The sequence below is a fragment of the Rhinolophus sinicus genome, linkage group LG10 (assembly GCF_036562045.2).
Source record: "Rhinolophus sinicus isolate RSC01 linkage group LG10, ASM3656204v1, whole genome shotgun sequence".
In the NCBI taxonomy this organism is placed as follows: domain Eukaryota; kingdom Metazoa; phylum Chordata; class Mammalia; order Chiroptera; family Rhinolophidae; genus Rhinolophus; species Rhinolophus sinicus.
Genome location: NC_133759.1, coordinates 626,400 through 647,658, shown reverse-complemented (window position 1 = coordinate 647,658; position 21,259 = coordinate 626,400). Strand labels below are relative to the sequence as shown.

Sequence of the window (21,259 nt, the reverse complement as noted above, 5' to 3'; positions counted from 1 at the left end):
GTAACATCAGAATGAAACTGACCTCAGTCAGCCCCAATTTGCATTCGAACGACCAATGAATGATGCCCAAGATGTTTCTCCCTGTCAGGGAGCCTGTCCTTTATGCAGAATTTCAAAGCGCGTGGCCCTCAGATAGCTGGACAGAGTAACTTTTATGAACATGTTCGTATTTGTATCATGTATGTGTTTCGTACTTGAGAGACCTGAAGCCCCCCTCCCCCCACCTGCACAGGCAGACCCCTGGGGGGGGCTGGGATCTCCCTGGAAACTCACTCCCCTGCTGAATATCATGAACCCAGGTGGGTTTTATTCTTCTCCCTATTAAAAGGAATGGCTGGTTTTCTTTCTAATTGAGCAAAGATGACTAAAGAGATTAGTGCTCTAAAAGGTATATAAATAATTCAGATTTAAACCCTTTACAGCAATGGGCTGATTTACTAAGACTCGGAATCTCGTCTAAGCATAATTAACTTGATGTTCAGGCCTTTTCTCTTTCCTGTTGGTGGCAGTGGACTCGCCCCAGACTGGGCACGGTAAGAAGCCACGAACAATCTATGTTAATTTTATTGTATGTTACTTAGGTATTTATGGTTTACGCTTAACGGTGTCTGAAAAGACTTGAATTGGCATATGGAAGGAAGTTAATATAAAATGGGACAAGCCCGGATTAAAACAGGAGACCATTTAAAAGGATTAGAGACCCCTGGGAGGTGTTAATTCTAACAGCTGGAAAGTACAGGGACAGCGACAGCCAGCGTGGCTCACGTGGGCTTATACCTTTTTCATCTTGGATCTAGAAACATACAATTGTCAGAAAGAGCTGACTTCTTCCTGGAACTAGGCAGACGCAGATGTGGGATCGAAATTGTGTAACAGAGAAAGCAAGGAATGTTTTGCAAAAGATACAGAAAAACAGTGGTGAAGCCTCCGTTCCGTTCAGTCCGTATGGCGCTGAGAGACGTTCTCAGTGGTCTGATAACCTGCACACTCGCTGACATTTAGTGTCCGTCCTTCCAGGGGAGGACAGCTCAGGTAAGCGTCACGGCAGCCCCAGAGATGTGTGTCATTGCTCCATGTGTTTTATGGCTGCAGAACTCAGGTGTGTGCTGAGCAGTGTGAGCTGCTCAGCTTACCAGGTGGCACCCTGACCTCGGAGCCTGTGACTCCCCCCTACGCTTTACACATTGTCAGCTTCCCCCAGGTGCTTCGCTTTCTGACGCCATCAGCTACAGTAATGCCTGCCACAACGCAGCACAAGGATGGATAGAGCATTCGTATTCACGGCGTCACTGTCTCTTTGGCTTCCAGGCCCGGTGTCTCCATCCTGTAAGCAATCACGAGACGTAACTAGGCTCTAGTGCTTCTGTCGTTATTCTGTGCTGTTGGGGGTGAAGCCTGAGGACTTCTGTGTCTGATACGGCAGTGGTCACAGCACCGCACGTGTGTTCAGAGTGAGCACACACGGCAAGGAGGGAAGGTGAACTTGCCCTCCTCTCACCTGCACACTGGGCTCACCACTTCCATGCGGGTCCCGGAATTCCCGAGTGTGTGACGGAGACGTCCTCTGAGCAGAGAAGCTCACGAGTCACACTGAGTGTGAGAAGCTGCCTAGAAACCGTGAGTCTGGCTCCAAGCAGCACGGAAGACAAAGCCGCAGCCTGGAGGGTCTGAGAGCAGGTGTTCGCGGCTGAGCGCCTCTTCCACAAAATGACATTGGAGAGTGGGCCACGTGGCTCATGCCCTTCTAAGCCTGGCTGTGTCTGCACAGCTCTGCCAGAATGACTGGTGCCCATGTAGCTGGAAGAATCACCTGTTGAGATGGTTTCCTCTTCGTTGTGGAATGTCCGCGATTTTCAAATACGGCCATTGAACCTGAGGGCACAGGATCCTGCTCCTGCCACTAGGGTCGGGACGTAGGGGACCCCCCCACACACACACCTAAGGGACAGTTACTTCAGCAAACTGGATCGCTCATCCCAAGAGAGGAAGGTGATGGTAAATCTTGAACTTGAAAATGGGATGGGTGGGGAGAGTATTCTCACGACATCACCGGGAAGAAGACAGCCAGCCTTCCACGGGCATTGAGGTGAGATGTTTGGGGACACCTAGTGTCCTTGCCAATCCCTTGTGTCCACTAGTTGGAGAGAGTCGTCGTTCAGAACAATGAAAAGTCCTCTTGCGCTGCCTGTCTTCCCTCTGCGCCTGCAGGCCTGGCGGTCCCCGGGCGCGTTCCGCACACACGTGTGGGCATCACCGGGTCCCCTGCCGGCTGGCGTGTTGGGTGCTTTGGCCACGGGGAGGCCTGTTTACTAACCCAGCTCTCTCTGGGCTGGCTTGTTCCCTCGCGTCCTGGAGGGCTCCCCGGAGGCCACAGCTCGGGCAGCAGCCCTGTGCACGCAGCTCCTCCCTTCAGGTCGACTGTGCTGCTCCCGCCCCATCACGCGTCAGCCCTGCTGGCTTCCTCCCTCCCTGCTGGCAGACTCTCCTCCGGATGCCCCCCAAGGTGTGTCCCCTTACACCGCTGGAGACCTGATGAATGTGTGGCTGAAATAATCAGAAGTGTCACAGGGGAAGGACAGTGACTCTCAAAGGACTCATCCTGCAGCCACGTGTGATAAGAGCTGGGTGGGGGGTGTTTGTATGGAAGACGTCAGTGGTACATGGACGTGCCCTCCGTGCCGTCTGTCTGTCCGACGGTTGGGATCACCCCACCCGACGTGGTCTCTGCACGGGCGTGTGAGCGTGTGGCTTCCAGACGCAAGTCCTCTGGCAGCCGTGTGCACACAGGGTAGCGTGAGTCCCAAACGTGCAGCATCTTCCTGGAGCCACAGTCAGAGAAGCCAGGAGGGACGAGTGGCTTGGATCTGGGCAGTGTGTTTCCGTTACACAGCGCAGCCTAAATTTGATCTCCACGTGTACAGAGTTAAAAGCCGGTTAGTGAGATAGTTTGCGTTCCTTACACCCAGTGCCTGAGACCCAGTTACAGCACATTCCAATCCAGGCTCGTCACAGGTGGCCAGCGGCTTCTATGGGACCGTGCAGCTCTGAGGCTCCTGATGCCAGCGTTTCCTATACGTGCCCCCCACACACGTGTGAACATAGGTAACTACATATGCACATGGATGCAGATACACACGCAGGCGCGGCCGCTCCTACACAGTCCCCTCACAGCCGTACGACACGTCCCTGCACATCTAAATACACCCCAAGGCCAGTCTGTGGCAAATGCGCCCTCTGTCACTCAGTCCCCTGGGCACCTGATGAGGTGTGTTGAATGACTGCACAGTGATGGAAAGCCTGGCCGTACCTTAAGTATGACTTTCAAATTGGGCACATATTATCCAGTCAGTTTTCTCTGTGAGGTGAAGCCTCTAAGAGCACACGGAGGGAGGAGCTTCAGGTGCATTTTGGGTGCGATGCTGCTGCCCTTCCTCCAAGTTAGAGTCCAGGGTGTGCTGTCAGCCTGGCTCTCACACTCAGTCACGCGTGTGACCTCAGGCATAGTCTCAGCTCCCGTGGCCTTGGTTTGCGCATGTAAATGTGAGGATAATAATATATATTACCTGTCTTACAGGTTGTTGTTTTAAAATCATATGAGATAAAATATGGGAATCTCTAGAGGTTTATGCACATTTAAGTCATTTCAATCCTGTAAAAATATATCCGTTTAACTTGAATTAAGCATTTTTTTAGACAATCCATAAGTAATCATTGACGTCTCTGTCTTATTTTGGTGGAAATTTTAAGTATATAATCAAATAATTACATATAATTACAAGAACGAAACAAACAAAAGAAACCCGATGAGCTTTTTCTGTGGAGCAGGAGTGCTGTTTGAATGCCAGTCTGTACGAGACTTGCGGCTGAGTGAATCACTGACAAACGAACTCTTTGTAAGCAAGGGGAAGCGGCCATAGTTGATATTTTTGCTTGTTGTGTTAGGAGAGCCATTGCATTTGCTAGTTTATTTTTACTTCCCATTGTTCCTGTCATGTATAGAAGTAAGTATATAACGTAACACCGTATATGCATCACCAAAAGTCACTTGTATCTTAAAGCAACTGTTCCGTGAAATTTACAAATGGTCTGGTGACCGATAATTCAGCCAACCTCAGAGACCAAAGAGCAGGAGCTTTTAAACTCATTTCATGTGTTCAATTCATCAAATATTACTTAGTACCCACTCTGCTAATTACAGGGGAAAACCTATAGAAATGATGGTGCTCTGGGGAGAGATCCCAGCCCATAAAAAGCAGGAGACCAGATACAGATAAAAGGGAGTCGTTGAAATCCTCAAGGAAGGAAAATGCCAGCTGTGCTCCAGGGACACAGCCCAGGACGTGCTGGGAGGCGAAGCAGCCAGTACTTACTGAGCACCCAGTACGTGCACGAGGGCAGACAATTAAGTTCGCAGACGCATCCTAGAAACAGTGCTGCACACCTCATTGCTGAATATCACTACGGTCACCTTTGAAGTACTCCCCTTGGGAAGCTATGCACCGATGCCAGCGCCTAGTCCACCCTTCAAAACAATGTTGGAACTCTTTTTCTGGAATGGCCATCAGAGCTGTCATCGTATTACCCTTGATGTCCTGAATGTTATCAAAATGTCTTCCTTTCAATATTTCCTTTGTCTTTGGGTAAAGAAGGAAGTCACTGGGGGCCAGATCAGGTGAGTAGGGAGGGTGTTCCAATATAGTTATTTGTTGACTGGCTGAAAACTCCCTCACAGACAGTGCTGTGTGAGCTGGTGCATTGTCGTGATGCAAGAGCCATGAATTGTTGGCGAAAAGTTCAGGTTGTCTAACTTTTTCACGCAGCCTTTTCAGCACTTCCAAACAGTACATTTGGTTAACTGTTTGTCCAGTTGGTACAAATTCATAATGAATAATCCCTCATATATATAAAGGTTAGCAACATCGTTGCAACAAGTTCACAAACTTAATTGTCAGACTTCGGAGGTATTTCAAGAAGTCTGCGTTTATTTTCTCATGTAACCTTCTCAGCCGGCTTCTCACACAGGTTATATTTCTGCATTTGTCAGAGAGCCAGTGGGTCAGAGAGTCTGGGGAGTGTGCAAAATCCCAGAGCCGTTTCAGTAGCAGAAACTGCAACTGCAGGCTGTTAACTCGTTTCTTTGCTGAAGACGCCACCGAGACACTTTAATCTAGGCTGTTAAAAAGCTTTTGAAATGTCGGAGAACGTAATTGAGATAACTGCAGTCAAGTGGGTGATTTGTTCCCATAGTCAGAATGTTGTCATTCTTTGTGATCTGCTTTCCAGTTGGCGAGTAGATGTCTCTAAGCGAAAGGGCCCAGTGCATTAATCACACGTAGTCATTGCAACTCCTCTGTGGCTCACCCAACACCGTGGTTAGTCTCTGAAGCAGAACATTCTGTTAAGAGTCTTGAAAACACCATTCTCTTTATGTGGCGATGTTTTGAACAAGAACACTGGCTTTTTCTACAGTCCTGTTAAAGTCAGATTGACTTTTACAATGTGGTGTTCACGCAGATGTGCCAAGATATCTCATCCCTTCGGCACCAGGCAGATCTGTCAAAGAGAAGGAAAGCTGTCTGTAGTATTGCCACATACATTTTTTTTAATGTGGTTTTGATGACAAACGTAGGGTTCTTTTTATATGTACATGAAATGTAAAAAGAAAAAAAAAATCAGAAAGTAAAGATGTATTTTACTCTTCAGTTTAAATTAACTTCTCATGATTTAAACTTTAGTATTGCAGGTGCAATGAGCATCCATAATCAAATGGAGAGAGTTTTTGTTTGTTTGTTTGTTTTCTCCAGATTTCATCTACTAGCAGAGCAAAACTGCCAATAGTAGGAACATTAAAGATCCTTAATTTTTCTTGTTTGATTTAAAAATCCAACATTTACTGTTATTTAGAAACACTAAATACATCATGGGCTTTCTTATTTGATATTGTCAGGACTAGTAGTTGGACTATTAATTGAAAAACAATCTTTTAAAATAGTTAATTGTTCAAAAAAAAAGGTACATGTGTACATAAAAATTCCATGTTTGCTTCACATTTGTAACTATGTGTCATTTGCTGTTTTGTTTTTGTTTGTTTGTTATTTAATGTGTGCCTGAGGCTCTCTGTGGATAGATGGTGGCAGTGCATTATGTAACTTCTGTAAAGCACACCATTAGGAATCACGTGTGATTTCCAGTGATGTTTTTCTTTGAATTTAAGTGACAATTAGAAAACTATTTCTGGTGCAACCTGGGTGCAGAAATAGCTACAGATTTTTATTTTGTATTTTCAAGCTTTTGTGGTCATCGTGCTCCCTCCAGGCTATCGAATTTTGGCCTCGGTTTTTGGGTCAGGGAGGGTAATTTTCCTTTATTGAGCTTTTCAAAAGCCTTTATTTGTATTGAAACTGCAATTCCTTTTATTTTCATATCATGTTTCGTGAGCTTTCTTGTATTTCTCTATTAACTTAATTTCAACAGAAAATGTGAGGCACGTAATCAGTTTTGTGAACAAATATGACTGATTTAGCTGGGGCTGCAGAAGGCCTGCTGGCGAGTGGCTGCCGGCTCGGCTGTGGCCTTTTGTGGCCGGAAGGGGTGGTGCTGCCACGGGGAACCACTGTCCCAAGGGGTGTAGCTCGAGGTCTGGGGGACGGAAGCGAGATGGAGGACAGCTGTGCCCACCGCCGTGGGCGTGGACACACCAACCGAAAACAGTTATTGCAAGAGTCCAGAATGTTCAGCCAATGCGTCTCTCAGATACTACGATGAATTTTTAACTAGACCCTCAGATACGTAGACTTAGGTTGAAAGGAAAGGGCGGGACGGAAGTAAAGTTTTAGACGCAGAAATCCTCCGAGTGGCAGGCCACGTCCTCGTGTCCAGTGCCGGGAATGCGGGCAGCTGCTTCCTACACATAAGCGTGTCCACACGCCTCGTGTGCAGACATGTTGTTGAGTGAAGGACAATGTTAGAACCAGGAGCGTGGACTCCATCGTCTGGGCAACGAGACACGCCTTAGCTTTCTGAGCAGGGATGAAAACTGGGTAATTGTTTTATGGAGAAAACCGAACTCAACCCTGTGGGGGCCGAGCCGATGGGATGAATGGGAGGGGTGACCCCAGGTGAAGAGACGCATTTACTATGTCACAATAGAGAGAGCCACGCTGGAAACCAGGCTCGCTGCCCCCACCACTTACTGCAGTGTCTGTGTCACAGGCCATCCATAGCACTGAGCCACAGATTTTCAGAGAATGGAAAAAAAAAAAAATAGGTCTTGCAAAATAGAAAAATACCTTTCTGGAAAGTGGGGGAAAAATAGAAAAGCTTTGGGGAAAATTAAAAGAGATAAAGTCTAGACGATTTCTATCACATTGCCTGCTGAATCCCTGGGTTCCTTCACATCTGCATGTCGTCAGGACTAATAAAGCACATTCTCAGGACACTGGGGCTGCGCAGGTTTCAAAGACAGACACGTACCCGGACATATGCACAATACAGACCAGCCAAATGTGTGTCATCAAATAGTTCCAGCAAAATTAAAATAAAATAAATATGTATTTTATTTACTTTAAAATAATGTCACTGGCAGTTACCAAGTAGGGATAACTCAGAGAAAGACAGTAAAATAAACCCACACATTCCTTTTTATTTGCAGCTCTCAAAAAGTACAAACTGCTGGGATAATAGCCCAAAGAAATATTTTCAAGGGGGTAACAAAGCCATCATGGCAAGTGCTATTTTAATCACCAGTGGTTATTTTTGAAACATTTCATTTCTTCCAATGACAACGCAGGACAGCAGACTCCGTCTCACACTCTCCAGCCTAAATTGCAGCGTGAACAGAATTCTGCTGGTTTCATTTTGTACAATTGCACGTATGTGTTCAGAATTTGATAGCAGCCTTTGCCAGCATTTCCCATAAAAGGTTCCACGCAGAATTCTTTGTTCCCATATGCCTAGGACCCTGGAACTTCCATCCCATCTCAGTAGCCCTTATGGTGTTATTTTCTATGAAGTTCTCTGGCTCTGGCTCCTTCTGCATAAAGAAACGTTTAACTGGCTCAGCACAGTGTTTCCCAAACGGAGTTGTTGGGAAGTGACCAACATGCTTTGGCTGATTTTAATCGTAGGAGCGATTCTTGAGCTGTGCTGTGTGCCCTTGTCAGCCTCTGCTTGGTAGTTGGTCCTGGATCCGTCCACGTGCAGAAACCTGCGCCAACAGCCCATGAAGCACTGTGACACGCGGGTCTGGGGCGCGCAGAGTGTCGGCTGAGGAGACTTCATGTCTTCTTGGGACCCTGTTTCCTGCTTACTTAATTCTAATATCTGCCCTGTTGGGAGGCCCGGGCGATCTCTGACACTATTACAGCAATGCAGGATTGTGGTGTGCATTTTTATTGTGTTGCTGAATTGTAGAAGCCGTAATAAAGAAATCAAAATCCTCCTTTTCCTTCTCAAAGCAAGTGTTCCCCTGAGATTCCTGAGGCGGGATCTGAGCTGTTATCCTGTAAGTGTTGTCCGTGTGTGAGCGCTAGAAGTTTGCACTCCTTTCTGAAGCTGTTTCTTTTGTTTTCGCATCAGACCCCGACGGTCCCACCGGCAGAGCCAGGAGTGCAGTGTCCGTGCGCGAAGGCCAAGGAGTCGTGCTGCTGTGCGGCCCCCCACCGCGCTCCACAGGTAAGCTCCGCAGGTGAGATCCGCAGGTGAGATCCGCAGGTGAGGCCCGCAGGTGAGGTCGCCGCTCCGCTTCCCGTGTCACTGACCACGGTGCGCGGCCGCCGCCCGGGCCCTGTCGCTGCTCCTGTCAGCAGCCCTGTGTCCCCGCACCCTGAGAGCCTTCTGCGGGCTGCGCTGGACTGTGAGGCACTCAGGTGTGGTCCTTGCAGAGACGTCGTGACGTGACGTGATCCCAGCCCAGTGGGTCCCAGCAGAGCCCCATCCCCCCAGGTGCTGCTGGGCCTGAGTTACGACTGCGGCGTGCGCTGCGGTCTCTCTGGTCTCTCACACTCATGGTCTTGCACACGTACACAGCTTATTAGTGCAGGCGGGTGGACCGCTTCATATTGGCGTAAGAGCTACGTGACAACATGTGTGTATATTCAGTCGTCTTATCAGGGAGCTGGAATTGGTTATTTTGTACTACGTTGCTATAAACTGAACTATTGCTAGAAATTCAGCAGCGGACACACCAGCTCCCCAGTGAGGTGAAGGGCGCGCGCGGACCACGGCCCCAGGGAGGGTCTGCAGCTCTGCGTCAGTGTCCTCACACATACTTGGCCAGCTCAGTCCCTTGTGGGACCAAAGAGGCGTCATCAGCGTGTAAGTCAGTGATGTTGGAGGGACAGACACACTCTGTTACCCAGAGGGTGAGAACGAACAAACAGTAAGCAAATTAGAGGGCGTCTCTGTGAGCAGGAGCGAAACAGACAGGCTTCTTCCCATCGTGGTAAAGTTTATCAGTTCTGTGGCCCCGAGGCCCCCCTACCCCGTGGCTTGTCAACTTCGATCACAAACTAGCAGGTCCCATTGTCAGCGTCGCCCCACGTGAGGTGTCTGAGCCAGCGGGAGACTGGGCACCAGGCCCCATCCGCGCACTGTGGGGTTAAGCTGGCTCCACAGTCCACTGCATAGCGTGTATTTGGCTGAGACCTTGAAGTTCCAGGGGGACTTGAACTTGGAAGGGAAGCGTGGACTGTCCTGATTGGAAATACAAGTAGCTGAGCTCACATGGCTGGGGTGACCAAGTGGTTTTCAGTAGCGCTGTGCGGTTGTCACACGGGCCACCCAGCAGGGCTGGCCACCTGGCTGGGGGTGGGGGTCAGCAGGTGGCCTGGGCTGCCTATTCCTGGTTGCCAAGCAAGGCAGGGGGAGCGAGAGCCAGCCCTTTCTGCCCGGCCCTGGCTGGTTCTGAGGGCGGCACTGAACCCAGACCATCCTGCCAGGCCTGGGGGAGTTGTTGGACCGCATAGCATTCAACGTCTTTCCCATCCCGGCTTCTTTTCGACCCCTTGATTTCCCAGGTTTTGATCTCTGATAAAAAATATTTTATCCTGAACTCTGATGTAGCGTCTGCACCCTGAGAACCCGAACCCCTGCCCTGGGGCTGAGCCGCTCCCACCGATGATGTCTCTGTATCCCCTGGCTGCTCCCTCCGGGTCGGTCCTCTGTCCTGTCCAGTCCTTGAAGGGACGTGTGTGGCCACTGGCTGCTCCCGGCTCCTTGGGCCTTAATGCTGGCTGTGAATGGAAACTAGCTCAGTATCTCCTAGTTTAATTGGACCAGCTTTGCCCACGAGATTGTCCCCAACGCAGCCCCACCTCCTGGCAAGCACTGGGCTGAAACGATGTCATTTCTAGAGGAAAAGAGGGTTTTCTTAGGAGAAAAAGGGGAGGTGTATTAGCTCGAAATAAATAACAGCTGCAACTCCACCTAGCAAGGAAGTATCAAAATCATGTAAATTTGCTTTTTAATGAACATCAGCTAAGAGCTGGGTGGCCTTCTCCATGGCGAGGTTGGACCCAGTTTAAGATTCTGCCTGAACAATCTTTAAGACCTTTCGTGGTTAGATGTGCTCGCCGATGGCACAGCAGGGTTGGCTGGATGCACACGTGGCCATGTCTTCACGAGCTGTTGGGCGAAACGAGGCCCGGAAGATCTTTCCCACTCACGGCGTGGGAGACCCACGGAGGACGCCCTGTGTGTGCCCTCCTCCTGACCCCACACGCTCCTCTTGTCATGTCTGCGTGCGTAGGTCGGACCGACTGGCGGTCAAGTGGGAATGTGGGTGATGAAGGAGGAATGTCCTCAGACGGGCACGTTGTCCCGACAGCCTGGATACTTCCCAGTGCACGTGCGGTTGAAGCAGCTCAGACGGGCACCACCTCTGAGGGTGCCCTGCCCTGGCTGTGTCACTTCTGTGAGGCCTTTTAAAAACAGCGCCATCGCCATGCCGGGGAGAGAATCCAGCGGCAGGATTTCCTCAGTGCAAACCACTTAGTCCTGTGCTGCAGAGCTGTTTTCTTCTTCCTAATCACTAGTTAGATCAGACTTTCAGAAGCATGCCGGAAGTGCTCCCAGTCTTCAATCCAGGGATTTGTGTAACATGGAGTTGCAAGACCAGGAGAAAGTTAATTGCCTCGAAAGCGCAGTCGCCTGAGGCTCGCTGCCTCCCTCTGTGCATCAGAATTTGTGCAGCTTTGTTGATGATCTTTGATCTTTCCTCCCAGTCTTAGAAGCTGACTGCAGAAGTCAGTGATTGCCTGGGCCGTTCTGGCTAAGTCAGAACATACTCGGTCACAGGGAGGTTAACTGCAGACGCACCACGCTGCCCGCTGCCACTGGCCACCATGGCGGGCCCTCAGCTGTGCATATGTGGCCTTTGAAATGCCCTCTGTGCAAGGAGGAGGGGACATGGCTCCTTCACAGGCCACGGTGTCAAACCTTACCCACTTGAGATGCCTTTGAACGGATGCAATGTCCTGGTATATTCTCCCCTCAGATGTTTACTCACCAGCATATTCCAAACTTGCTGCTATTTAAGAAGGTGCGGTGGGGGGTCTGGGTCCTGTGCTAAGAGCTTTGGGAATAACTGGGTTTGAGCCACACACACCATCGTGTTTTCTAAGTTAGGATTTGCCGACCACCCACAGAGTGCGGGCGCAGCTGGGCCGTCTGCGGGCTTGGCCAGGCCACCACAGTGACATGTTGTCACAGTGATGCGAGTCACGTGAACTTTTGGTTTCCCAGTGGGTGTAAAAGTGACATTCACACTATACTGTAGTCTGTCGAGTGTGCAATAGCGTGTGTCTAAATAAACAGTGGACATACCTTCATCTGAAACACTTTATTGCTAAAAATTGTGAGCCGTCCCCTGAGCCATCAGCGAGTCACAGTCTTCTCGCTGGTGAAGGGTCGGCCTCGATGCTGATGGCTGTGACTGACCAGGGCACGGCTGGGAGGCCAGGGTGGCTGCGGCCGTTTCTTAAAATGAGGCAACAACGAGGCTTTGCACATTGACGGGCTCTTCCTTTCGTAAGTGATTTCTCTGCAGCGTGCGGTACTGCTTGACAGCATTTTACCCACAGTGGAGCTGTCAGAGTTGGAGTCCGACCTCTCAAGCCCTGACACTTCTTGTTATCAGCTAAACTGATGTGATGTTCTAAGTCCTAGGTTGTCATTTCAGGTCTTCACAGCATCTTCACCAGGAGTAGAGTCCATCTCAAGAAACCACTCTCTTTGCTCATCCACAAGCAAATCCTCATCTGTTAAAGATTTGTCACAAGAGGGCAGCAGTTCAGTCCCCTTCAGGCTGCCCTTCCAGTTCTAGTTCTCCTGCTGTTTCCACCACGTCTGCAGCGACTTCCACCACTGAAGTCGTGTCCCTCAAAGTCACCTGTGAGGGTTGAAACTTGTTCCAAACTCCTGTAATACTGATATTCTGACCTATTCCCATGAATCACAAATGTACAATGGCATCTAGAATGGTGAATCCTTTCTGGAAGGTTCTCAATTCACTTTCCCCGCTTCCACCAGAAGAATCACTGTCTATGGCAGCGACAGCATTATGAAATGTATTTCTTAAATACGAGGACCAAAAGTTGAAATGACTCCTTGGTCCACGGGCTGCACAATGGATGTGCTTAGCAGGCGTGAGAACTACATGAATATCGCCATCCGTCCCCATCAGAGCGCTTGGGTGACCAGGTGCATCGTCAGTGAGAGGTCATGTTTAAAGGAACCTTTTTTCCTGAGCAGTAGGTCTCAACAGTGGCTTGAAATGCTCAGTGAACCACGTTGTAAGCAGATGCGTGTAAGCAGAGGCGCTGTCATCCAGGGGTGGTGGCTCCACTTACAGAGCCCAGGCAGAGGAGATTTACCATGATTCCCAAGGGCCCTGGGGTTTTCAGAACGGTAACCGAGCCTTGACCTCCACTGAAAGTCACCAGCTGCATGAGCCCCTTACTGGAGAGCCAGCCTGTCCCCTGAAGCTCTGAAGCCAGGCACTGACTCTCGTCTGCAGCTATGAAGGTCCAGGTGGCACCTTCTTCCAATATAGGGCTGTTTCATCTACACTGAAAACCTGTGTTGAGTGCAGCCACCACATTCATTATCTTACTAGCCCTTCTGGATAACTTGCTGCGGCTTCTCCACCAGCACTCACTGCTTCACCTTCACCTTTGATTTTATGGAGATGCCTTCTCTCCTTAAACCTCACGAACCAACCTCTGCGAGCTCCACACTTTTCTCTGCAGCCTCCTCAGCTCTCAGCCTTCACAGAATTGAAGAGGGTTGGGCTTTGCTCTGGATTGGGCTTTGGCTTAAAGGGATGCTGTGGCTGGTCTGATCTTCTAACCAGACCCTAAAACTTACTTTCTTTACACCAGCAATTAGGCTGTTTCACGTTCTTATCATTCGTGTGCTCCATGGAGCAGCCCTGTTAATTTCCTTCCGGAACTTTCCCTCTGGAGTCACAACTTGACTCTTGGGCACAAGAGGCCCAACTTGTGGCCTCAGCCTCCGACACACTTTCCTCACTAAGCTTTATCATTTCTAGCTTTTCATTTAAAGCGAGAGACAGGTGACTTCCTTTCACTCAAACACTCAGAGGCCGTTGTAGGGTGATTAGTCGGCTGAATTTCAATATTGCTGTGTCTCTGGGAATAGGGAGGCCCAAGGAGAGGGAGAGGCAGGGGAACAGCCAGTGGGTGGAGCAGTCAGAACACACACAGCATTTATCCATTAAGTTCACCGTCTTCTATGGGTGTGACGCACAGCAGCCCCAAAACAGTTACAATAGTGACAGCAAAGATCGCTGGCCACACGTCACCATAACACATACAATAATAATGAAACAGTTTGAAATATTGCAGGAATTACCAAGATGTGACACAGAGACATGAAGTGAATAAAATGTATTGGAAAAATGTCACCAACAGACTTGCCCAATGCAGGGTCACCACAAACCTTCAACTTGTGAAAAAACCTCAGTGTCTCCAAAGTATGTCAAAGCAAAACGCAAGGAAACAAGGTACGCCCATATATGTATCCCTCGGTTTACTGTTTCTCTGAAGTTCCCCGGCTTTATCCTCTGCATTACACAGGAAAATGTAATAAATTCCAGCTTAGAACTCACGTGGAAGGCAGAGACTGGTGTTCGGTCGCAGGGAGAATGGAGGACACATCTGTCATCCCGAAACCCTCAGGTCTGAGAATATGCTGCTCAGAACAAGAACTTGTATTTTCATTTATTCTTTTCTATAGTCTCCAAGATACAGTGTAACAAAGTGGAGTTGTCATTTTAGGCCTGAAAAGAATTAACAAGTACATGTTCACCACTGAAATGCTTCTATATATCTTTTCTTTATTGCTTTCTTCCTCTGGCAGAAACAAAATAATTACTAGCAAGGAGAAATCATGCAGCTGTTATATTTGAGCTATTTATTTTCCTTGCGCACACACTTGCGTGCAGTCGTCGTTTCTTCTCCACTTGGCAAAATCATAGATTTCTAAGGAAGAAAACTGGATGAAGAGCATTGCACGCAGAGGAAGGAGGTATTTGTTTCTACAGCTCATTATAATTTAAATGCGACACCTATTTTAATTCCATAATATTTTAATAATGTGTAGGGCAAGTTCCCCTATTGTATAACTTATTTTGCAAAAAAAGAAAACGTTGTTCTCTGTCACATATTCTTGTACGTGCAGCTCAGAGTCATCACATTCCAAAACATTTTAAGATCTTGATTGGAGTTACCTGGTACTTGCATATTATTTTGGGAAAATTGATATGTTATAATATTGAGATTTTGGCAGATAACATCATAAAAATGGCGGCGTGAGGTGAGCCTCTTGAAATCTCCCCTGAAATTTACAACAAATTGAACAACTATAACTCCACAAAGGACTCCCTGTGCAGCAGACAGGCAAGACTAAGAGGCACATTACTGAAATAACCTAAAGGTGGGCAAATTGCACGAGCAGGGGAGGAGGGAACAGAGACAGGGCCGCGTGGGCACAGGACGCAGACCCCGTTGCTTCAAACCCTGGGCAGCTGCTTACTTATCACAGGTATGGTCACGTCTGCAGTCCGGATGCTGCCCGCAGGACCCCAAGGCCTGGTGTCAGCCTGCCTCCAGCCGCCTCTCACTCTAGCACGCCCCCCTCCCCCATTCTCCGAGTCTCGCTGTCCTGTTGTTTCTCCCGGAGCTCCCAGCACCAAAGGACCTTGCACAGGCTGTGCCATCACCTGCAGCGGTTGCCCCATGAGTCTTTGCATGGCTGACTTCTTGCTAGTAAAGGCTCACCCGAGATGCCCTGTTTTCTGACCGCTGAGTCTAGGCCACCTTCTCTCCCTGTCACTCGCTGTCACATCAGTCAGGCTTATGTTCTTCATAGCATTTACCATTTTCTTACATTTCATTGCTTATTTGCCTTATGCTTTTTGAAAATGGCTGCCCTTTCATCGCCGCAAATAACCCTCTGTCTGGGTTAGGACTTGCTACATTGTCAGCCCTGTGTCCTCAGAGCCAAGAACAATGCCAGCACGTAGCGTACACTCCAAACAGGTGCCAGGTTCCTGCCGGGACGGGGTGTGGCTTCCTGCCAATGTGGTAAATGCAGCGTGCTGTCAGGAGGTCAGTCAGTTGGGGTCACTTGGGTGCTTTGTGACAGAAGAAGGGGTGGCAGCGCCATGTAAGACAAGGCAGCGAATGGAGAGTTCCGGGTGTGTTTTGTGAGCCTTGACGAGGTGTCAGTGGGGGGGCAGGTTTTGGGGAAACAACGTTTCAGTAGAGACCCAGCTGGATCCCTGGAGACTTCATCTGTCCGTGACAGAGTTCCCCGCCCATGCCTGGAGCAGCCCTGTAGTTTCTACTGGGAAGACAAGGAACAACACAGACCTTAGGGCTCGGGGTGTGACAGTGGGAGAGAACCAGCAGGCCTGGGACCCTTTGAAGCCTCACATCTCACTGTGAATATTCATGCGTTCCACCCCGTAATGTGTCCGCATGGGAACTAGTGCCAGAAGACCGGGGCCTCACCCATGTCCCCAGCCCTGGGCTCGGGCTCCAGGGAGCACATGCCCCGTCCAAGAAACACGGAAGACCTGCCTCCTTTGCACACTTGCAGACTTAGCCTCAGAGGTGAGCTTCAGTCCTAACCGCTTCCCAAGCAGACTGCTGATCAGATGTCGCAGGAAGGGCTTGCTGAGGGAGAGCCTGCTTATTGGAGGAAGAGCAGTGTGTAGAGCCTGGCTGTTGTGGACAGATGCTCAGCGAGCAGTGGAGAGCGGGCTGTTGGGTGGGAGAGAATGAGCCGTGAGAGGACCGCGGTGTCACAAGGCTTCAGCTCTCCTGCGATCAGTTTGTGACACCACGTTACAGTATGTCACCTAAAGCTTCTGCTGTCAGAGTTAAATTACATCCCTCCGACTCAGTTTACTAGGAGAAAGAAGTGACTCCTACTTTCTCAAATGGTTCTTACTAACTTTAATGTTGAATTAGGCCCCGGAATCAGCTTGTGTCAGGTAATGGTGTGAAGGAGAGAAAAATGGGAACGTGAGTGGTTTCCAGGTGCAGCTGGAGGGACGGAGGCCCATGGGTCAGGCCGGGCTGCGGAGAAGCCCCCGGAAACAGTGCCCTCCTGTCCTGTCACCATGAGTGCCTGCTCATGCCAAGTAATTCCTTAAAGCAAGGACACCTGGGACTGTCTGTCATGTGAACAGTTAGAAAGTTCTGGTTAAAGAAAGATTTATTTGTGTCGTGATCGAGCTTCATGGGTAAATGAAATCAGATCTTACGAAGTAGTGGAACCAGGATACCTTACACCTTTTTTGGACATTTTCCTGAAGAACTGAGTTACCCTGTCGGCTAAGGTACTTTTCTGTCACCAGGTCATGAGTTGATCCCGCCTGAGCTTTTCTCTCACAAGCGTGATGTACTATCATAGACGTTGTAGAGTCACACGTGTATCCTCACTTGCAAATCCAAGGCATGGGAAATCCTATGCTTTGATCTCATAACTGATACGAAACACTGATCCACAAACATGCAAACACAGACACTGTATTTCCGTTTCCTTTGGTTGCAAATCAGTCCTTAAAATACCAGAGTCATTGATGGAGTCTTAGAAACGGTTCCCAGGAGCCACAGTGTTCACGTACAGCTGTGTGAGCCACAGTGACCACCAGCAGGCTTTGGACGGCTGGGCACCCAGGGCTGCTGTGTCGCCCTGTGCAGCAGTCACCTGGCACAGTGAGCATGCTGACCTTCATGCCTAAATAGTCCTCTGGTTCCTTAAGGGTTCACACCCAGATTGGGGGTGGCCCTTCTGTTGCTGTGGCTGCTGGGAATTATTGATCACAGTTATACTTTTAAACCTAAAATGGCCCAGTGATTGTCACAATTTCTTATAAAACTTTGTGATTGCAATTTCTTATAAAACTTTCCAAAATAAGTCTTCCTGAAATAGAAATTCTCCACACTTGTGCGTGACAATGGGTGGTTGTTTTGCAGGCAGGGGAAACGTGTTAATTACCAGGGAGCAGATTCTAATTGGAAGAGTAATGGGCGGTACCAGGCTTCTGGGGCGACCCCAGCTGGGATGGTACGCGGGCCTGAGAAAGCAATTTAACAGCAGCTCTCAGCTCTAGTGCTGCCATCTGCTCCGTGGAGGCTGTTAGGAACACCTTCTGTTTGCAGACAAACAAACGGGAAAGCTAAAAGCAAAAGTGATGGGATCTTTGAAGGAGAAAAGAAAGCCTGATGTTCATTCAGAGGGTCTTCCCTCTGTATAAAATTTACTGACAATTTTTAATTAGATGCACCACTCAGAAATTTATTTCTCACTATTTGGAGATCCAGTTATAAGTCTGTCTGAAGAAGCACCCTAACCTTTTCACTTACCCGACACAGCCAGGCAGAAGCAGACCAGTCACCATTTTTTGAGGTGACCAGTATAACTAGCTCACTTAATTCACAAGCACTGATTTTATACCCACTCTGCTGGATATAGAAATAGAAAAGACACCACATGGCTCAGAGCTCCGTGCTGCTCAGAGTCTGGTGAGGGGCACAGCGTGAAGAACGTAAAGCCATGTGATAAGCAGTAAATGGGGGCTTGTCAGGCGCTGTGCAGAGGAGAGCAGGTGGGACACAGGTGAAGCAGCTGCCCGTGACGCACAGGTAGCCGGCCACCTGTCACCATTGACACACAGCAGATGAGGCACAGTTTGAGACACAGTGAAACAGTCGAGCTGAGTCAGTTCCTAACGTTTAGACAAAAGTAGTGGGGAAAGAAGTGGTGGTTCTGAACACCTGCGTGGCAAATACTTTTCTGTTTGCGTTCACATTTCACTCTTGGAAAATAACCTGCGCAGTAAGAGTGTTGGTCCATCTCCAGGGCTGAGGTGCCCCCACCCAGAGCGGCGGAACGGCCGCCCAGGGCTGCCTGGCTGACAGCCAGCATGGGGCTGGATCCCTGTTTGCTTCTTGGTTTTAAACAAGGGCTTACGTGAGCCTCTGAATGCCGGCCACTGCTGTGAGCCTTCATAAACGTGCACGCCCTGGGGTCCGACTGCAGTCTGTGCTGTTCCGTCTCAGGGTCTTCCCAGTGTGTGTGTGTGTGCATGTGTGTGTGTGCACGTGTGTGTGCGCACATGTGTGTATGCATGGATGTGTGTAGATGTGTATGGTGTGTGCGTATGTGTATGTGTATATATGTGTGTATACTTGTGTGTATGTGTATCTGTGTATCTGTGTGTGCACAGGTGTGTGTGTGCATGTGTGTAAGTTATGCATGTGTGTGTGTGCGTGTGTCCATCTGTATGTGTGAGGGTCTGACAGGCCATCCCGAGTGCCCAGCGCACTGGTGAGAACAGGTCATGGATTCAGACCCATCTGATTTGCTCTCTGAAGCGTGTGTGTTGCCCTCAGCTGTGGTCGTAGGAAGTCTCACCCCCGAGCCCTCACAGCAGCCCAATGATGTTGCCCGGCTTCTCAGGGCCAGTAGGACACACAAGAGCATAACCAGTTCTCAGGAGAAAGTAAACACCGCAGGTGTGTGTGTGAGCAGTGTCTGGCGCCGACGCCTCAGGCTACTCTGCTAAGGACAGTTTTGATCATTAGCTCAATTCATACTATGTCTCTTTATCTTAGCACTGTTAACATACGTTGTGTTTCCATCTCACATGAAACCTTCTCCACGTATTTACTCACTTGAAATCCCGAGAGCCCTGTGTTTGCAGGCAGTTTTCTGTGAGTTCGAAGCATTTCCACACACCCCAGTACCTCGTGACAGCAGAGTCCCTCGGGGGTGAAGTCCCACCCCTGCTGACAACGCGGAGCCACTGAAGCCACTGGGAGCAGCAGATGGAACCAGGGCCCTGCTTGTGTGTGTGTATGTGGGGGAGGGGGCTGATGTCACATGTATCGCAAATGCCTAAAGCTGCTTTCTTAGCGCCACGCCATTTTCCCGATTAACATTGGAACAGTTTCGTTTATCTCCAGAGAAACATAAATGCTCCTTCTCAGCGTTTCCTCTTCTTTGCTGTTTCATCTTTGTGTGGCTTCTTCATATAACTTTTTACTGTTGGCCAAACACACAGATTGAGATTGGGTGTCACATGTCCCAAAAAAATGCACGTCCATGATGTCACTCAAATGATGACCCTTTGCCACTTTGTTCTGTGCAGGATTTAAAATGTAAGGCGTCCACTTCTGCTGGCCAGAAGGCTTGTGGTATGTTGGTCCAACACCCCACTATTGCTGTTCTGCCATTTGCTTAATTAACGTCTGGGAAGTTCATATATTTCCTGAGACTACATGTTTCTACGACTCAGAGGCCGGCTTTCTCCCTATTTCATAGCTATTACTACCCTTTGGGTTTTGACTTAATAAGTGGGAAGAACATCTTGTCCTTAAATTTAACCCTAAACCCCTCACCCGTGTAGGCTCGTTTCTGTACTGAGGTGAACATCTCCATAGATGCGTCTAATGACACAAGTGTGTTGTTGTTGCTATTTTGGCTTTTTCCCAGGAGGAGGCAGACATTTCCTGAGCTGTCTCCGTGGTGTCGGATGCTGCTGCACAGTCTCCTCACCTGAGGTCCACTCTTTTCCTTCTTGTTACTGAGATTTTTCTAGAATGCACTTTCTTGACATTCGACGTGCTTTGAACCACAATTTAAATCTGCTTGTGTCCCTGTCACACTCTCAGAGGTGTGTCAGCGACACTTGTCCTCATTGTCTGGTCATTGGTGGCTGCCGAACGGTCAGGTTCAACATTGGGGTTCTGCAGAAGCAACAGGAGAGATCGCACTGTCCGTCGCACCCTCACCTCTGACCTCACATGCACCCACCACTCCCATCGTGTCCCTGTCACTTGGTGTGCCTGCGTGTCCCCTCCTTGTGGCAGCCTTAGTCCTGCCTGAGGGCCATTTCTCAGTTGTCCCCTCGGCCTGGAATATCCTGATCCTTTCAAGGTCTGCCCCTCCGTGTTAATCACACGTCACATTAAGTGTCACCACCTTAATGACACTCTCTGCAAATCGAGAAAGCGACAGCCACACTCTTGGAAATAGTGTCACAGGGAGGAGCAATGATTTTAAGAGAAGGAAATTCAAAAGGTTTACAGTTGTGAACAAAGATTTCTGAGGGCTGTCAGAGTGTAAATGTGAACAGCAGCAATCAGAAGCAGTGGTGGGGTGTCTGGGGCGCGCGTTCCAGAAGGCAGGCGCCCCGATCAGTCAGCCACCCTTCCTGGGGACACAGGCAGGAGTCAGGCACATGCTGCCCACAAGGGAGGAATCCTGTTCTCTCACGTAACTAGGAAAGGCTCCCGATGGAGCGTGTGTGAAAGTAACTCCCAATTTACACTGACAGTGACAGTGGTGGGGGTTGAATTGAATTTAGTCGTTTCCTAAATATAAAAGCCAGTGTAACTCCACAAACTTTGTCTGCAAATATCTAATATATAGTATCGTAGGTAAGGGTCAGTAATTTTAATAATCAAAACTATACTGAAACACCTAATTTCTCCCGTCAGGAACTCACACACAAAGTCTGTTGAAGCTGCGAGTCGACAATAAATCCAAACTGAAAAATTAATCGGCTGTGTGACTAATGTCAATAAAACTCTTATTAATGCCCAGTGTGGAAACAGCGGGAATTAGCTTCACTCATCCAATTAAAACTTTGATAAAACATAAGAGATGAGTAAGAGTCTGGTGGCTTTTTCTCTTAGGTGAGTGTGAGAGAGGCTGGAGCCTC

General features: G+C 49.0%; 1 protein-coding gene across 2 annotated transcripts in view; it reads left to right on the top strand.

The window, feature by feature from the left end:
* CNTN3 (contactin 3) overlaps positions 1-21,259 on the top strand; it is a 186,260-nt gene that overhangs the window by 89,300 nt on the left and 75,701 nt on the right. For both annotated transcript variants that reach the window (XM_074312197.1, XM_074312196.1), the window contains one exon: positions 8,578-8,673. In XM_074312197.1, the coding sequence (XP_074168298.1) occupies positions 8,578-8,673 (96 nt within the window). The remainder of the gene's footprint in view (positions 1-8,577; positions 8,674-21,259) is intronic.